The sequence below is a fragment of the Ceratotherium simum genome, chromosome 23 (genome assembly GCF_057802395.1).
Source record: "Ceratotherium simum simum isolate JZ-2026a chromosome 23, ASM5780239v1, whole genome shotgun sequence".
Lineage (NCBI taxonomy): Eukaryota > Metazoa > Chordata > Mammalia > Perissodactyla > Rhinocerotidae > Ceratotherium > Ceratotherium simum.
The window spans coordinates 12,116,311-12,135,998 of NC_141922.1; the positions used below are offsets into that span (position 1 = coordinate 12,116,311).

General features: G+C 37.3%; 1 protein-coding gene across 1 annotated transcript in view; it reads left to right on the forward strand.

Moving 5' to 3' along the window:
- Positions 1-19,688, forward strand: part of ADCY8 (adenylate cyclase 8) — a 226,922-nt gene that overhangs the window by 141,378 nt on the left and 65,856 nt on the right. Inside the window, exon 9 of the mRNA XM_004431063.2 lies at positions 11,595-11,695. Within this exon, the coding sequence (XP_004431120.1) occupies positions 11,595-11,695 (101 nt within the window). The remainder of the gene's footprint in view (positions 1-11,594; positions 11,696-19,688) is intronic.

Sequence of the window (19,688 nt, forward strand, 5' to 3'; positions counted from 1 at the left end):
CCCCAGGTCATTGGAGCACAAGCATTGGCCACCTTGGCCCCCTGGGATATGTTTCAATACGTAAGAGTCATTCAGTTGTCTCTTCTCTAAAGGACTTGATTATTCCAAATTCTCTATTATCACCTTCTTCCAAGTAAGATGAGAAAGATTGGCTCTCTCTTTAAGGGCGTTTGGTGTTTGATCATCCCTCAAGGCTGTGTCTTTCCTCCTGTGAGAGCAAGCCAGCCAGCAAATTTGATATCATTTCATGCATGGGTCTCTTCATGCCCCTGCAAGAATCGTCCTTCTCTCCACGCTTCTTGTGAAGCTTCCCGGGAAGTCCATCTGGGCCAGCTCAGAGCACTTGCTCTGCTCTGTTTGTGTACCTTCTCCAGGCTTATACTGAGGCACTGTAGGAAGACAAAAAGACATGGCCTCCACTCCCTGGGGGCCTACACTCCAGCTTGTGATCCTGGGCAAGTCACTGAACTTCCCATCCTAAAGACAGGCGTGGTAATGGCCACCCCGCACGGTTGTTGTGCAGATGAAATGCAGACAATACTAAGTGCTTTGGGGGCTGCAATTAATTGCAGCCGAGGCAGCAGTGTGACAAGGAAACTGACATCTGTCGATCACTTACTGCCAAAGCAGGCCCTATAATGAACATTTTATGTTGGTTACCTCATTCAATTTAATTTTTACAACCGTCCTTTCATGTAGATATTAGTCCTACTATTCAACACATGAGGGAGGCTTGGAGAGTTTGAATGACTTTCCCAAGGTTTACACATGAAGAAAGCAGCAGAGCTGGAATTCAAATCTAACTCGCTCTTTTTCCAAAACTCAGACTATTTCTATTTCTACCGCATCTCGCAAAATCCTATCTTTTTCATAATGCCTGCTTTCTAGACAGTTTGGAATGTGTTGAGGGTGGGGCTGGTGGCGTGTGTGGAAGGGACTATAGACTTATGCAGGTGACAAATACCTTGGAAGCAAAAAAAAAAAAGCAAAATTAAAACCATGAAAATTTCCTTCATCCTCTATTCATCCCACACACGCACACACGCATGGATAGGTATACACACACGTACATGTACACACACACACACACACAAACAAGCAATCTACCCTTGATAAAGATAGACTAAAACAAGGGCAACACCATCACCCTAGCTGTCCATGCACATGTGAAAATCAGATAAGTGAATCAGCAAACACATAAGATACCTTCTCTCTTGGGGCAGGAGGAATGGGAATGCTGAGCTCTTGAATTGCCCCTGAGCTGTTTCCCAAAAGAAGCCTGGTTGGTTTAAACAGTCAAGGAGTTAGTTGTGTGACTAGATGGTTTGAGAGAGCTGGTGAAACCAGAGACAACCTCCTGGAAAGACCAAAGGCATATTAAACGAAACTGTGGGTGAGCTCTAGTTTTCACACACATGTCAGAGATCAGAGGTTGCCCATTTTTAATATAATAATAACAATAACTACCATAGATAGTGCTAGCTATGAAGGAAATTCTGTGCTGAATATTTTCAAAACATTCATTTAATGTTACTTTTTTCCCATCAGCAGCCACATAAAAACAAGAATTTGTCACACAAGGGAATCCTTCAATAAGCCTTTGGCTGAGTACAATTGGCTCTTATCTGTGTTCAGAATTTCTCTCAGTTTTCTCTATCCTTTAGGAAGAAAATCAAAGTTAAGTGGAGGCTTAAGAGATATTTCAGGGAAAATGCATCACAAACTTTGAAAGGTTTCTTTCTTCTTCCTATCAACTCTGATTGGAGTTATAACGAATGGAATAAGATAATGAAAGAGGAATTTTAGCAAAGCAAAGAAGGCTAGGCAACAAATGAATTTTCTGATGGATTAAGATGTTAGACTATGGAATTAGGTAACGAGAAAAAAATGCTTTTTTTTTTCTTGGAGACATTCAGAATTTGTTCAACTGCTCCGTTTCTTATTTAGATGGAGCAAGGTAGGAACGTGAAACATGAACCAAATGGTCTTGGGTGTTCTCTCTCATGTTTCTGAATCAGACACTTCCTGATGCATTTTCGTGATCTTATTTTTTAAATTATTTTTAGAGGAATTATTCTGTTGCAGGTTCAGGTCACTCTTGAGTTTTTACTGTTCTATTAAGGCCCAAAACAGTAAGAGCGTTTAGGCCACCTTCTTCAGGTAGAAAGGACAGATTTCAAAGAGACTTAGGGAAAAAAGCCACCCCTTATTCAAACAGTTGCTTTGTGAGATTCCTTTACATTCTTGATATTATCTTACAAAATTACTACTATTTCTACCACCCTCTAGGTAGTCAAATGATATCCAGGGCCATTTCTCTTGTATCTTTTTATCAGACCAATTAGCTAGCTCCATTCCCAAAAGCCAGCATTTTCAGAGTCAGAAGTACCAATTTCACCAATAATAGTGTAGTGTAGAATGATAGAATTATGATGATTTCAAACCAAAGTTCATCAGCCCAGTCCTTGAAGCGATCCTAATGCTTCAGGTGTGGATGTTATCATCATCTACAACCAGGGGCTTCTAGGCAAGAAACACATGAATAGTTATCACTCCCTTGGCCTCACCAGGGCTTGGGGGACTGGACCAGTGAAGAAAGGAAGAGTCTTTCCTCCCAAGGATGGGAAATTCAGGGGAGGGTGAGCTGGAAGAACAGTGGGATGGAAGCTTTGTATAGTTGTACTTGGAATTCTCACACGTCAGTCAACCCCCCATCAAGGAAGACCATAACACGTTATCATTATCATAAACCATTAACGATAAAGTATTATCATTAAGGGTTTTCTGTCATCTCTGTGGTGGTATCCTCCCAGCCTCACTTTTCTGAAGCTGTCCATCTTAGATATGTGTTAGCATGATTCCTTGTGAGTTTACTAAAGATGAGGAAATCCACCTTTGTTCAAAGGTCAGGTTCCTTGGGAAGAAATCTGCCAGTGAGAGATTCCTGAGACACACCTGTCACTCACAGAATTGCTCCTGATAGTGATTTGGTTAGACACTAGACACCAAGATAGGGAAGATAGTCTATTTCAAAATATGAAATTATTGAAAATTACTCCCTCGCTCTTTTATTGCAATTATGCCTTTTACCCTCATGATCTAATTTAAGGATGCTCTAGCCATTGTCATGCTACATAATGCATAGATTTAACAATAGAACAGAAGTTAAATTTCTTCATTCACTCACGCAAAATGAGCAGATTTTCCTGATTGAGATTCTTAATTTAACAAACATATTAATTTATACTAATGAGAGATGTGCTAGAAAATTATCTTTCTTAAAATTAGATTTATCCAAAGATGGAATGGGCTCTCAAGTGAGGGGTTGATTTTCCCCATCACTAGAAATATCCAGGCAAGAGTTAATGGCTCATTTCTGAGAGATTTTACTGAGTGAAATCGTCATTAGTAAGGGTTGGACCAAGGCGACAAATGCAATCCACTCCGCCTATAAAATTTTGTAATTTCACATATACACTTGGCCAAAAAGACAGAGTAGGGTTGTAGTTTGGACTATTAACTAGATCATTGCTTTGGTTAGAAGCATCCTTTACATCTTGTAGAGTTGTAAGAATTTAGTTAGTACCTTGTAGCTCATTGTCAAAGTGGAGAATCTAGAGGAACAGGGGGATTTCCCTGCCACACACTGACAAAGATTTTCCAGGCCTGTCTCAGGCACAGAAACATAGAAGATTAGAAGCTCTGTCCATCTCTGCAAGCTAGCTTCCCTGGTCACACCTCTGTGGATGAAGAATCTAGAATGGGCTTTTCCTTGTGTAATCAAACTTGGGTTCCAGGCTTCCTTGTGACAGATCTAGAAACCCAATAGATCTTCATGGCTCTGATTTCATTTCTAAGATGCCTTTCAAGAAAACGCAAGGCCAACATCCCAGACATGAACAAAATGGAACACAAATTCTTCCTACCCTCTTCCTTGGAAGGGACGCCCAGGTTTCAACTTGAGACTCAACTTTATCAAGTCAAGTAGGAAATTTTCATTTTTAAAACAACTTTTTAAGTATTTAAAGATTGTGGTCCCTCTTATTCTGTTGCGTTTAAGTAAAATCTACTGTATCTTTTATTTTCTTCCCTGTTATTGGTTTACTCATCCAGGCCTTAGGAAGAGGGTTCTTTACTTCACATTGCTTTGTGTTGAGGATCCATTCATCAATCATGAAAATGCAGCAGTGCCAGTTTATTAAACTAACTCATAGGGTGTTTCTAAGGTCCATCCTTTGCCCAGACCGTGCTTCACTTTCATTCTAACCAAGATTTACATAGACTCAACTTTCTAACACATTCCCTTTCTTTGTATCATAAACCACATCACTGAAATACACCAAGACACACTATTGTGCACCCTATGAAGAAGGTGACCTTACCTTGAAAGTAGCAAGTTAGCAGCAGTTAGTGCAGCCAATGAGACCTTGCACTCTGGGGTCAAACTCTGGATTCCCTACTTACAATGTGTGAAGTCCTGGTTGAGTTACTGGAATATTCTAGTCCTAAATTTCATTATCTGCAAAGTGGGGATATGATAAATAGGATTTTCCTCAAAGTATTGTTTTGATAATTAGCTAAGATCACCCAGGTAAAGCAGGTACCACAGTGCCTACCTTGCATTAAGCATTAGTCTTTATTATTCAAATCTGTTGCACTAGATCTTGACCGTTTTCTAAATCAACCAAAGCCCTAGAGATCAAAAAATAATAATAATCCAAATTCTAGTCTAAGCTCTCAAAGGAAGCATTTGTAATTTGTTCCGAGGGGCATGCCCTTTGAATTGGTGTTAATCCCATTTACGATTGGCTCGGGTACTGCCCTCAGGCATTTCCTGCTCACAGACAGTGGTCTAGTGGAGCGAACACTCCACTGGGAGCCAAGAGATGTGGCTTATTGTCTGAACTTAGCTGCCAACCACCTAACTGACCTTGACAAGCTCTTTTCCATATCTGATTCTCAAGTTCCTCATCTGAAAAAAACATATATGTGATTGCCAAGTTCTCTTGCAGACCAAGGACTCAGTGAATTATAAGGGCCCAGTGGTCATTTCCAAGGGCACCTTTCCTAAAGGTCCCTGGAGAAGTGGAGAATTCCACACACTGGTGGAGGATCTTTTAGGAAGCAAGGGAAGGAATAAGGACAGGGTCTTTTCTTAAGACAAAAGGCCACATACGAGATTACAGTTCCCTTGAAAAGAATCCTTTCTAACATGATGGACCAGTTTGTCAGCAACACTTTCAGGGTCCCTACTGAGCACAAGGTACAATTTTGTACAGAGGAATTGAAGACAACCTTCTAGAAAGCAATGCTGTGATTGAAAAGCAGGCTTCAAAAACGTAACACGTATAGCAATAAAATAAGTATAATTCATTGATTATAGAAAACACATAAGGTTGCCAAGTGCTCTAAGCACTGCTCTAAGCACTTTGCATATACTAACTCATTTCATCCTCCCAGCAACTCTTATGAGATAGTTCCTGTGGTCATCCCCGCTGTCTGGATGAGAGAACCGTGGCATAGAAAGCTTAGTAAATTTGTCCAAGGTTACATGCCAGTAAGTGTTGGAGCTGAGATTCAAATCCAGGTAGTCTAGCTCTAGATAAGTCCATGCTCACCACTAAGATAGAAAAGGATAAGTGGGGCCAAGTGAGGACAGAATAGAGGCAAGATAAGTAGCCTCTAACTATGGCAGGAGGGAGCAGACGTGTACCTTAATATAGCTGTGAACCAGAGTGTTCAGACCCTCATAAGTCAAGAGGAAGTGAAATGAATCACCACTCAATCTCAGCACCCTATCATCCTGAGCCAGTTAGGAATTTTCTTTCCACAGTTCTGTTCTCCTTTGCATTTCCAAAGTAACAATGCACTCCATTCTGAAGCCCACTGTTTTATATTGGATTGACATCAACTTCCCAAATATTATAAGGATCTTCTTTTATCTGACTGTGCTGGGCACTGGAGTTCAAACATGAAAACAATAGAATTTATTATTAAATTTTAGCATGAATAAAATAGAATAGCATTGTAAAACCTATGAATTGTATGAATTCCCCCATTTGACAGATAAGAAAAGTGAAGTTCAAAGAAATTGGCTTTGCTCACAGTGAAGCGCTGACAGAGTGGAAGATCTGGAAGCAAACTAAGTCTTCTTACTTTGTCTCCACCCAGCTTGCCGTTCGAAGAAAACCTAAAACCGTATGCAACTTTACTCTGGACAAATGCTGATTATGTGACATTTTTAAAGTCGTCAGTAAGAAACATTCAGGAAAGGAGTCAGAGACTTAGGCTTGGGATCTTTAGAAAAGGACCTTTTCCCAGTGAGAATGGGCCGCAAATGCAAAGGAACTCTTTGCAAAGGAGTGAGCTCTCAGGCACTAGGAGTGTTCAAGTTAAGGGTGTTTAAAAACTTAGGATGCCCTGCTCCAGTTCAGAGAAAAGAAACCCACTTCCTCCAACAAAGCAGAGAAGGTCATCTGGTGATAATCAGCAGGCATTTCAGTAGACATTGGGATGTTATGGAAAGGATTCCTGAGGGCAATGGTCCACTATAACTCCAAGATGCTACGATGCTGATGCTGATGATGAGTTGATGAGGAGGAAGAGGAGGATGATAATGATGAAGTTGAAGAAAAGGAGGAAGAGAGGAATTAAGTATGCTAAGATTTATTAGTGTTGTTTTAAAAATCTCATTATCCAATCTATATAACCAAGCTGTTTTTTTTTTTTTATTTTATTGCAGTAACAAATGTTTATAACATTATATAAATTTCAGGTGTACATCACTATACTTCTATTTCTACATACATTACATCATGTTCACCACCCAAAGACTAATTACAGTCCCTCACCACACACATGTGCCTAATCATCCCTTTCGCCCTCCTCCTCCCCCCTTCCCCTCTGGTAATCACCAATCTAATCTCTGTATCTATGTGTTTGTTTGTTGTTGCTATTATCTGCTACTTAGTGAGTGAGATCATACAGTATTTGACCTTCTCCCTCTGACTTATTTTGCTTAGCATAATACCCTCAATGTCCATCCATGTTGTCACAAATGGCTGGATTTCATCGTTTCTTATGGCTGAGCAGTGTTCCATTGTGTATATATACCACATCTTCTTTATCCATTCGTCCCTTGATGGACATTTATGTTGCTTCCAAGTCTTGGCTGTTGTGAATAATGCTGCAATGAACACAGGGGTGCATGTATCTTTATGCGTGTGTGTTTCCATGTTCTTTGGATAAACACCCAGTAGTGGAATAGCTGGATCGTATGGTAGCTCTATTCTTAATTTTTTGAGGAATCTCCATACCGTTTTCCATAGTGGTTGCACCAGTTTGCACTCCCACCAGCAGTATATGAGAGTTCCCTTCTCTCCGTATCCTCTCCAACACATGTTGTTTCCTGTCTTGTTAATTATAGCCATTCTGACGGCAGTGAGGTGATATCTCGTAGTTTTGATTTGCGTCTTCCTGTTGGCCATCTGTATATCTTCTTTGGAGAAATGTTTGTTCAGGTCTTTTGCCCAGTTTTCAATTGGGCTGTTAGTTTTTTTGTGGTTAAGGTGTTTGAGTTCTTTACATATTTTGGATATTAATACCTTGTCAGATATACGGTTTGCGAATGTCTTCTCCCAATTGTTAGATTGTCTTTTCGTTTTGTTGATGATTTCCTTTGCTGTGCAGAAGCTTTTTAGTTTGATGTAGTCCTGTTTGTTTATTTTTTCTATTGTTTCCCTTGCCCGGTCAGACATGGTACTTGAAAATATGTTGCTAAGACTGATGTCGAAGAGTGTACTGCCTTCTAGAAGTTGCATGGTTTCAGGTCTTACATTCAAGTCTTTAATCCATTTCGAGTAAATTTTTGTTTATAGTGTAAGATAATGGTCAACTTTCATTTTTTTGCATGTGGCTGTCCAGTTTTCCCAACACCATTTATTGAAGACACTTTCCTTTCTCCAGTGTATGTTCTTGGCTCCCTTGTCAAAGATTAGCTGTCCGTAGATGTGTGGGTTTATTTCTGGGCTTTCAATTCTGTTCCATTGATCTGTGTGTCTGTTTTTATGCCAATACTGTGCTGTTTTGGTTATTATAGCTTTGTAGTATATTTTGAAATCAGGGAGTGTGATACCTCCAGCTTTGTTCTTTTTTCTCAGGATTCCTTTGGCTACTCAGGGTCTTTTGTTGTTCCATATAAATTTTAGGATTCTTTGTTCTATTTCTGTGAAAAATGTTGTTGGAACTTTGATAGGGGTTGCATTGAATCTATAGATTGCTTTGGGAAGTATGGACATCTTAACTATGTTAATTCTTCCAATCCAGGAGCACAGAATATCTTTCCATTTCTTTGTGTCTTCAGTTTCTTTCAATAGTGTTTTATAGTTTTCAGTGTACAGCTCTTTCACCTCTTTAGTTAAGTTTATTCCTACATATTTTATTCTTTTTGTTGCAATTGTAAATGGGATTGTTTTCTTAATTTCTCTTTCTGCTACTTCATTGTTAGTGTATAGAAATGCAACTGATTTCCGTATGTTGATTTTGTATCCTGTAACTTTACTGTATTCATTTATTATTTCTAAAAGTTTTTTGGTGGATTCTTTACGGTTTTCTATATATAAAATCATGTCTTCTGCAAATAGTGACAGCTTCACTTCTTCCTTTCCAATTTGGATCCCTTTTACTTCTTGTTCTTGCCTGATTGCTGTGGCTAGGACTTATGATACTATGTTAAATAAGATTGGAGAAAGTGGGCATCCTTGTCCAATTCCTGTTCTTAGAGGGATAGCTTGCAGTTTTTCACCATTGAGGATGATATTAGCTGTGGGTTTGTCATATATGGTCCTTATTATGTTGAAATACTTTCCTTCGATACTCATTTTATTCAGAGTTGCTCTCATAAATGGATGCTGTATCTTATCAAATGCTTTCTCTGTATCTATTGAGATGATCTTGTGATTTTTATTCTTCATTTTGTTAATGTGGTGTATCACGTTGATTGATTTGCAGATGTTGAACCATCCCTGCATCCCTGGAATAAATCCCACTTGATCATGGTGTATGATCTTTTTAATGTATTATTGTGTTCAATTTGCTAGTATTTTCTTGAGGATTTTTGCATCGATGTTCACTGGTGATATGGGCCTGTAATTTTCTTTTTTTGTGTTGTCCTTGTCTGGTTTTGGTATTGGGGTAATGTTGGCTTCATAGAATGAGTTAGGAAGCTGCTCCTCCTCTTCAATTTTTTGGAAGCATTTAAGAAGAATAGGTATTAGTCTTCTTTGAGTGTTTGGTAGAATTCATCAGGGAAGCCATCTGGTCCTGGGCGTTTAATTTTTGGAAGGTTTTTGATTACTGTTTCGATCTCCTTACTGGTGATTGGTCTATTCAAATTCTCTATTTCTTCTTGATTCAGTTTTGGAAGGTTGTATGATTCTAAGAATTTATCCATTTCTTCTAGATTATCCAATTTGTTGGCATATAGCTTTTCATAGTATTCTGTTATAATCTTTTGTATTTCTGAGGTGTCCATTGCAATTTCCCCTCTTTCGTTTCTGATTTCATTTATTGGAGCCTCCTCTCTTTTTTCTTGGTGAGTCTAGCTAAAGGCTTGTCAATTTTGGTTATCTTATCAGAGAACCAGCTCTTGGTTTCATTGATTTTTTTCTTTTGTTTTTTTAGTCTCTATATCATTTATTTCTGCTCTGATTTTTATGATTTCCCTCCTACTGATTTGGGGCTTTGTTTGTTCTTCTTTTTCCTGTTCCAGGGTACACTGTTAGATTGTTTATTTGAGATTTTTATTGTTTGTTGAGGTAGGCCTATATTGCTATAAACTTCCCTCTTAGGACCACTTTTGAGTGTATCCCATGAATTCTGGCATGTCGTATATTCATTTTCATTTGTCTCCAGGTACTTGTTGATTTCTCCTTTGATTTCTTCATTGACCGAAGCTGGTGTGAAATTAATCAGTTAGCCAACAAAGAATAGATCTTGTGCAACTGGTTTTTAGAAGGAATTCAGACTTTCATCTTTCTTTAAATTAACAGCTTTGTGGCTAACTCATTTATTTTCAAACTGGAATGTGTATGTCTCTATGATTGTGCCCTGTTCTTAGGCAGCACTCTTTGTAACTGTTAGTAACATGGATTTTCTGTAGTTTTATCAGGAATGAAGAGAGCTTATAGTGATTCTTCAGGGACATGTTCCCAGTTCCCCTCCAGATACCAAGCAGGTTGTCAGCACATGGACAGAGGCCTCAATACTGTGGAGTGGAAAAAGCGTTGCCCTGCAACAGCAATGAATGTGCAGTCTCTGAACAACATTGTGCTTCCCCCATGGAGCTCACCAGCTAAAGATCATTGTCTTTCCCCAAATCTTAGCCATGACACCGAGCAGTAAATTCAGTCTAAAACCCAGACCACACCGAGAAGTAGACTAGAGAATAAAAATCATGTGACTGTTGATTGTGACTACCATACCAACAGCAACAGCACTAAGTTTATTATTTCATTGACCTGACCAAAACCTTCTCTTGGTATTCGGGACATAGAGCCTGAGATCTTGTGAGAGCTCTATTTATGGGCTTCCTTTAAAAAGTAACTCTATGAAATTCAAATCAGGGATTACAAAGTTCCGAAGCCAGGCTTAGCTTTCTGTTCTCCCTCTAAAATTGATCTGCATGCACTGAGATCTACTGCAAGTTACTAGACCTCTCTGGAATTTAGGTAAAATCAGGGGCTTGGTTTAACCTAATTTTAAGGTCTTTTTCAGTTTTAAAAATCATTTCCTCCTTCTGAAGCAATTGGATTATTCCTCAGTTTAGTGACTCCAAGAGGTTCAGGAAACTAGGCAGGCCTAAGACAAGTACACATTCAGTGCTGACCTTCCAGAAGCTTTTAAAGCCGGACAATGAAATTACTGAGTACTCTGGATAATCAAAATAAAGTTACCGCCATTCCCCAGGGCCACCTCGAGCAGATAACAGAAGGGCATCGAGCATATTGGTCAATTAGTCTTGATTTCTCTTGTGTGAAAGGAAAAGTCTGCACTTGCTGGAGATCTCTTAGGCTGCTTTCTATTCTATGATTCTATGAATTGATTTTTTAATAGTTTTTATGAAAAAAGAGGCTGAAAGACTCTCTGGTAAAACATTTCCCTGTGTCACCAAATCTAACAAGAAATAGAGCAAGATCCTTAAATGACTTAAAGTTTACTCATGAAGAAAGTCAACGTGAATTTGATTTGCTACATATATGGCTGTGTGCTCTTCTGTTTTGTTAAAATGATGTTAATTCAGAGGGAGGAGAAGAACTGGATAAGCCCATGCAAAGTCCCTCCCTCATTCTCTTTTACTATGAAGGGAATTATATTTACTCCTGGGCTCTCATGGGAGGTTGGTGGGTGGGATGGAGATAATGCTCCGTGAAGGGTTTATTAAGATATGGATTCCTTTCAATTTTTTTTTAAATATTTAAGTGACTTGTTATTTCTTGATGTTTCCCCCCAACTTTAAACACTGGTAAAACTTAACTCTTCTGAAAGCCAAACTCTGCTACAAAGTAACTCATTCTCTTTTTTTTTTTTAATTACAGTATTCTCAAATGAGAGATGAAGTATTTAAGTCAAACTTGGTCTGTGCGTTTATCGTTCTTCTATTTATCACGGCAATACAAAGTTTACTTCCTTCATCAAGGTAAATATGAAAGGACTGAGTTAATTGGGTGAAATGTCTCTGTAAGCTGAGGGTCTCTCACTTGGAGCCAGCCAGCTGACCTTTCCAAGGGATCAGAATTTAAAATAACGGGATCTAGGATCCATATCAAAATGTTTGATAATACCAGCGTCTATTCTGGTTGTCTTACTCTGCATAATCATCTCATTCCTCTAAGGCAAGAGTCTTTTTCCCAATCTTAATAAAACCAACAGCCAAAATCAAGATAGGCCTCCCTCTTATTTGACATTGCACCCGTGAATGCAGAAAGTAAGTTGAAAAGCCACCATCACCATTTACTTGTTCCTTTGTTAATTACCTCTTTGTTGTTCATAGATACAGCATCATAGCTTCCGGGGTCAGCAAAATTCACACTTTAATAATATTGCAAACACCTCCATGTGACCAGTCACTGTTGCAAATCTTTACACACAGTAACTCATGAAATCCTCATGGCAACCCTATGAGGTAGGTAATGTTATTATCCCCATTTAAAGAAGAAAGAACTGAGGCTCAGAGTAATGAAATAAATTGCCCAAACATCTCATAATTGAAAAATGTTACAGCCTGAATTCAAACCCTGGAAGTGTCAGTCCAGAGTCTGGGCTCTTAACACTATTAGATACAGACTTATATCTTACAAGTTATAGGTGCCAGAGCCATTATTAGAACCTAGTTCTGGATAAGTCCAGTGGCCATGCTTTCTCTTCTCTCCTGCACTGTAAGATAGCTCCTGCCTCTTTTCTCAGATAAATTCCCTTCTCCCTAAACTTACCATGAATTTTCTCCTTTCATGTGGTTAAAAATAACACCCACAAATAATCGTTAAATGTCTAATATAGGCAAAACAACATGCTAGATGCTGAGGATGGTCTGATTTTGCAAGAGGAGGTCTGCGTCCTCTAAGACATAATTCAGTGGGAGAGGGACATTAATAACGGCTCCCAGTTACTGAGCACTTATTACATGCAGGGAAGGTGCTAAATCCTTTACACAGATTGTCTCAATAAAGCCTCAGAAATAACTAGTACTAAAATTCTAAAGGAATTTAAAATTGATCCTGGGGAGATAAAGAGGCCCTGAAGATAGTCAAGGAAGGTTATACCATGATTCTGTGAAGGAAAGACATTCAAATTAACTAACACTCAGGGAATGGCTTGACCTTTTCTAGTTTAGCAGGGTTATTAGGAGAAGGAAAAAGAGGATTCTGGGAAGATGGTGGCAGAAGTGGCATATTTCTGAATCTCTCACAATTCCTACATATCTAAGCAAGTAGACAGCAAGACCAAAAACCCCATGGACTATATTTACAACAAAAGCAGATGATGTAGTAGCCCCATAAATTCCAAAATGGAAGTGAATAGTGACAGTCTCTCAATAGCCCCACGACTGGTGTGATATCAGCAACTGTATGGGAAGAATCAGAAAGAAGTAAGTAGGCATCTATCATATCTGGGAACAAAAGAGCCCCAGTACAGCCAACAGATACTCACCGGAAATTGCCATGTGCCAAATTGGAAAAGCAACTGAAAGTGGGAGGGGGTTTGCCCAATCCAACATCAAATGAGTGTAAAAGTCTACAGTAAGGTCTGAAGTACTGGAACTATCAAGGCACTATGAACTCTCAAAACTGCCCAGCCATATCTCCCTCCCAGGATAGGGCCCTGGAAGGAATTGTGTAAATGGAATCAAAATTACTCACAAAAAGGACTATAGAGAAGAAGAAAAGGGAGAGTCTATGTAAAAGTGGAAAGGGATTCTAGCCATGATGTTTTTGAACACTACGTAAGAACAACTGAAGAAAGAGCTCTGTGAAATCAAAAAATAAGCTACCCTAAACCACACCTCTTTCTACAAGTTCAGAAAAGTTAATTTTACACAAAAATTATCAATAAAATATATGGGTGGCAATCCTATACTAAGCTATTATAAGAAAAAAGAGAATAAAAAGTAGATTAATATCCTTATAATCAATGAAAACACTCCAAAAAGACATGCCTACAACATACATCAAAACTTTCACCTACTATTTCAAAAGGAACTGAAGCACTTAATGTGGTTCAAGACGTGAAATAACCTAAATCAGAATCAGAAAACTTAGAAATTTGTCAAGAGAGCTCAGGAAGGAAATAAAAATCTTAAAAAGACACATTTCAGAAATGAAGACTTAACAAGAAGGAATATAGAGCACATAAACACAACAAGGAATGGCTGAAGAGAAATAGAAGGTGGAAAGGAAGGATATTTTTAAAATCAAAAAGAAGATTAAAACGATTGACAGAGCCCCCTCCCCCACACCTGCCCACCAGACCAAGAATCCAGGACACAGATCTGCTGAAAGGCTGAAAGGGTTGGCAAGACACAGACTCTTTCTGAGGAGTACCTAAGGGAGCCCAATTCAGGAGGGGAGACAAAAACAAAGATGCTAGAGCAATTTGAAGCCCCTGGAACATGTAGCTGCAGCAAACACTAAATATAGCCCAACTCCTACAGATAAACATAAATCCTCACAGGAAGCTCTGTTCATCTCAGTTTCTCTCACCTGACACACTATGACCAGTTTTCAACAAAAAATTACAAACCACGCCAAGAGGAAAGAAGAGACAAAGCAACCATCAGAACCAGACCCAGATGTGACACAGATCTTGAAATGATCAGAAAGGGAATTTAAAATTACTATTTTTAGTATATGAATGGTTCTAACGGAAAAAGTAGACACCATGCAGGAAGAGATGAGCAATATAAATAGCGAGATGGAAACTCTAAGAAAGAATCCAGAGGAAATGCTAGCAATCAAAAACACTGTAACAGAAATAATGAATGCCTTCGGCGGGCTCATTGATAGACTCAACAAGGCTGATGAAAGAATCAGTGTGCTTGAATATAGGTCAATAGAAGCTTCCCAAATGGAAATGCAAAGAGAAAAATAAAAAAATTAAAAAAATAAAAAAAACAGGTCAAAGCATCTAAAAATTCTGGGACAATTTAAAAATGTGTAACATATGCATAATTGGAATGCCGGAAGGAGATGAAAGGAGAACTGAGAAGAAGAAATATTTGGAGTAATACTGGCTGAAAATTTTCCAAAATTAATAACAGTCACCAAACCACAGAACCAGGAACCTCAGAGAACACCAAGCAGGATAATTACAAATGAATAAATAAATAGCACACTTAAGCATATCATATTCAGAATGAAGAAAACCAAAAACAAAGAGAAAATTTTCAAAGATGCCAGAGGGAGGGGGACACTACCCTACCTATAGAGGAAGAAAGATAAGAATTACAGCATACTTCTTGTCAGAAACCATGCAAGTAAGAGAAATAAAGTGTTGAAAGAAAAACACACCAATCTAGAACGCTATATCTTTCAAAAGTGAAGGAGAAATAAAGACTTTCTATGACAAACAAAAACTGCGTTTCCAGCTGACCTTCTCTGCAAGAAATGTGAAAAAATACTTCTTCAAACAGAAGGAAAACGATTTAGGTCAGAAGCTTGGATCTACATAGAGAAAGGAAGAGCATCAGAGAAGGAATAAATGAAGTTAAATAAAATGTTTTTTCTTATTCGTAGTTGATCTAAAAGATAGCTGCTTGTTTAAAGCAACAATTTTAGCAATGTATTTGGTAGTTATAATGATGGATAAGTGAAATGAATGATAGCGATGTCACAAGGGATGTGAGGAAGGAATTGGGAATGCTTTGGTTTAAGGCACCTACACTACACATGAGGTGGTATAATGTAATTTGAAGGTAGACCTAGATTAATTGAAAATGTATATTGTAAACTCTAGGGCAAACACTAAAATTTTTTTAAAGAAATATAATTGATATTCTAAGAAATAGAATAAAATGGATGTACTAAGAAATGGAAATCATATAAAATGCTCAATTAAAACCAGAGAATGTAGAGGCCAGCCCCGTGGTGTAGCAGTTAAGTGCACACCCTCCACTGCTGGCGGCGCGGGTTCAGATCCCAGGTGCGCAGCGATGCACTGCTTGTGTGGCCATGCTGTGGCAGGATCCCATATAAAGTGGAGGAAGATGGGCACAGATGTTAGCCCAGGGCCAGTCTTCCTTAGCAAAAAGAGGAGGATTGGCATGGATGTTAGCTCAGGGCTGATCTTTCCCACACAAAAAAAAACAAAAATACAGAGAATGTACAAAGAGGGGGCAAACAAAGAATAAATGCGATGGATTTTCAAAAGTTACAAAGATGGTAGATAGTAACCCAACTATAAAAATAATCACTTTTACATGTGAATGGTCTAAATACACCAATTAAAAGAAAATCTTGTCAGAGTGGATAAAAACCAGACCCAACTACATGTTGTCTACAAGAAACTCACTTTAAATATAAAAACTCAAATAGGTTAAAAGTAAAGGGATGGAGAAAGATATACCATGCTAACACTAATCAAAAGAAAGCTGGGTAGCTGTATTAATCTCAGGCAAAGCAGGCTCAGTACAAGGAAAATTATCAGAGATAAAAAGGGATATTACAAAATGATAAAAAGATCAATTCTCTAAGACATAACAATATGAATACATACACACCTAAGAGAGTGTCAAAATACATGAGGAAAAAATTGATAGAACTGAAAGGAGAAATAGACAAATCTATTATAATTGGGGACTTCAACTTTCCTCTGTCAGTAATTAATAGATCAGGAATAGGCAGGAAATCATTAAGGATACAGATAGCCCGAATAGGACTATCAATCAATGTTATCTAATCAACTTTTAGAGACTACTCCCTCCAACAAAGGATAATATACATTCTTCTCAAGCTCACATGGGACATTCACCAAGATAAACTACATTCTGGGCCATAAACCATACTTTAACAAATTTAAAAGAATAGAAATTATACAAAGTGTGTTCTCAGACCATAGTGGAATTAAACTAGAAATCAATAACAGAAAGATATAGCTGGAAAATCCTAAAATACTTGGAGATTAAATAACACAGTTCTAAATAATGCATAGGTCAAAAAAGAAACGTCAACAGAAATTTAAAAATATTTTGAACTAAATGAAAATGAAAACACAACTTATCAAGATTTGTAGGATGCAGCAACAGCAGTGCTTAGAGGGAAATTTACAGTAATAAATGCACATATTATAAAAGAAAACAGATCTAAAATCAATAATCTAAGTTCTACCTTGGGAAACCACACAAGGAAGAGCAATTTAAACCTAAAGCAAGTGGAAGACAAGAGATCATATAAATTAGGGCAAAAATCAATGACATTGAAAAAAGGAAAATAACAGAGAAAATCAACAAAACTGAAAGCTGGTTCTCTGAAACTATCAATAAAATTGATAAACTTCTAGCCAAGCTAACCAAAAAGAGAGACACACAAATTAGGAATATCGTAAATGAAAGAGAAGTTTTCACTACTGATCCCATGGGCATTAAAAGAATATTACTTACAACTCTATGCCCACAGATTTGGTAACTGAGATGAAATGGACCAATTTGTTGAAAGACATGAACTATCTAAATCCACACAAGAAGAAAAAGTTATCCCGAATAGCCCAATATCTATTAAAGAAAGGGAATCAATAATTTAAAAACTTACCCCAAAAAACAAAACACCAGACCTAGTTGGTTTCACTGCTGAATTCTACCAAACATTTAAAGAAAAAATAATACTCCACAACCTCTTCCAGAAATTAGAAGCAGAGGGAACAGTTCCTAACTCATTTTGTGAGGTCAGCATTATCCTAATACCCTAATGCCAAAGTCCAGTAAACACATTGAAATAGAGGAAAACTACAGACCAATATCTCTCACAAACATAGACACCAAAATCCTCGAGAAAATATTAGCAAATAAAATCCAACAATGTATAAAAAGAATTATACACCATGACCAAATAGAATTTATTCTATTTATTCTAAGTAAGCAAGGCTTTTTCAACATTCTAAAACCAATGTAATTCACCATATCAACAAGCTAAAGAAGAAAAATTATATGATCATATCAATTGACACAGAAAAGGCATTTGACAAAATCCAATGCCCACTTAATAAAAACCCTCAGAAAACTAGGAATAGAAGGGAATTTCCTTAACTCTATAAATACAATCTACAGAGAACCTGTAGCTAACATCATCCTTAATGGTGAAAAACTTTCCCCCAATATCAGAAACCAGACAAGAATGTACTCTCTCACTACTACTATTTAATATCATATTGGAAATCCTAGCTAGTGAAATAAGACAACGAAAAGAAATAAAAGGTATACAGATTGGAAATGAAGAAATAAAACTATGTTTATCTGCAAATAACACAACATCCTATGTAGAAAATCCCAAGGAATCCACCAAAAACTCCTAAACTAATGAACAAGTATAGCATGTTCACAGAATACAAGGTCAATATACAAAAGTCAATTGCTTTCCTCTATATCAGCAATTAAACATTGGCATTTGAAATAAAAGAAACAATATTATTTAAAATAGCACCAAAAATTAAATATTTAGGTATAAATCTAATGAAATATATATAATATCTGTATGCAGAAAACTATAAAATATTGATGAAATAAATCAAAAAGATATAAATAAACAGGGAGACATTCTATGTTCATGGATTGGAAGACGATATTAGTAAGGTGTTGGTTCTTCCCAATCTGATCTATGGATTCAATACAGTGTCAATCAAAATCCCAACAAGCTATTTCATAGATATCAACAAACTGATACTAAAGTTTATATGAGAAGACAAAGGATATAGCATAACCAATAAAATACCAAAAAAGAAGAACAATGCTAGAATAGTCACACTACCCAAATTTAAGACTTATTATAAAGCTACAGTAATCAAGGCAGTGTGATATTGAAGAAATAATAGACACATCGTTCAACAGAAAATCAAGCCCAGAAGTAGACCCACACAAATATAATCAACTGATTTATGACAAAGGTGCAAAGGCAATTCAATGGAGAAAGGATATTCTTTTCAATTAACAGTGCTGGAAAAATTGGATGTCCATATGCAAAAAAAAAAAAAAGAAGAACATACACACAAATTTTACAACTTTCACAAAAGTAACTCAAAATGGTTCATATACCTAAATGCAAAACTACAAAACTTCTAAAAGAAAAACATAGGAGAAATTTGTGATCTTGGGTTTGGTTTTGAGTTTTTAGATATAATACCAACATTAGGATCCATGAAAGAAAACACTAAGTTGGACTTCATTAAAATCAAAATTTCTGCTCTGTGAAAGACATTGTTAAGAGAATGAAAACACAAGCTACAGACTAGAAGAAAATGTTCCTATAACACATGTCTAATAAAGGACTTGTATCCAAAATATACAAAGAACTCTTAAAACTCAATAAGAAAAGAAACCCAATTTTAAAAACGAGCAAAAGATCTGAATAGACACCTCATCAAAGAAGATATACAGATGTTAAATAAGCATATGAAAAGATACTCAATATAATTATCCATCAGGGAAATGCAAATTGAAATAACAATGACTTACCACTACATACCTATTACAATGACTAACATCTTTAAAAACACACACACAAAAACCGGCAGTGTCATTTGCTAGAGGGGATGCAGAGCAATCGAAACTCCTAGTCATTATTGGTGGGAATGCAAAATGGTTCAGCCACTTGCATACACAGTTCAGTAGTTTCTTACAAAGCTAAACATAGCCTTAGCATACAATCCAGCAATCACACTCCTAGGAAGTTACCCAACTAATTTGAAAACTTATGTCCACAGGAAATCTTGCACATGCATGTTTATAGCAGCTTTATTGATAATCATTGAAAACTGGAAACAACCAAGATGCCCTTCAAAATAGATGAATTGATAAAAAAAGTAATGGTGGCACATTCATACAATGAAGCTATAAAAAGGAATGAGCTATCAAGTCACGCAAAGACAAGGATGAATCTTAAATGCTGCATAATTCCGTTTATATGACATTCTGAAAAGGATGCAACTAT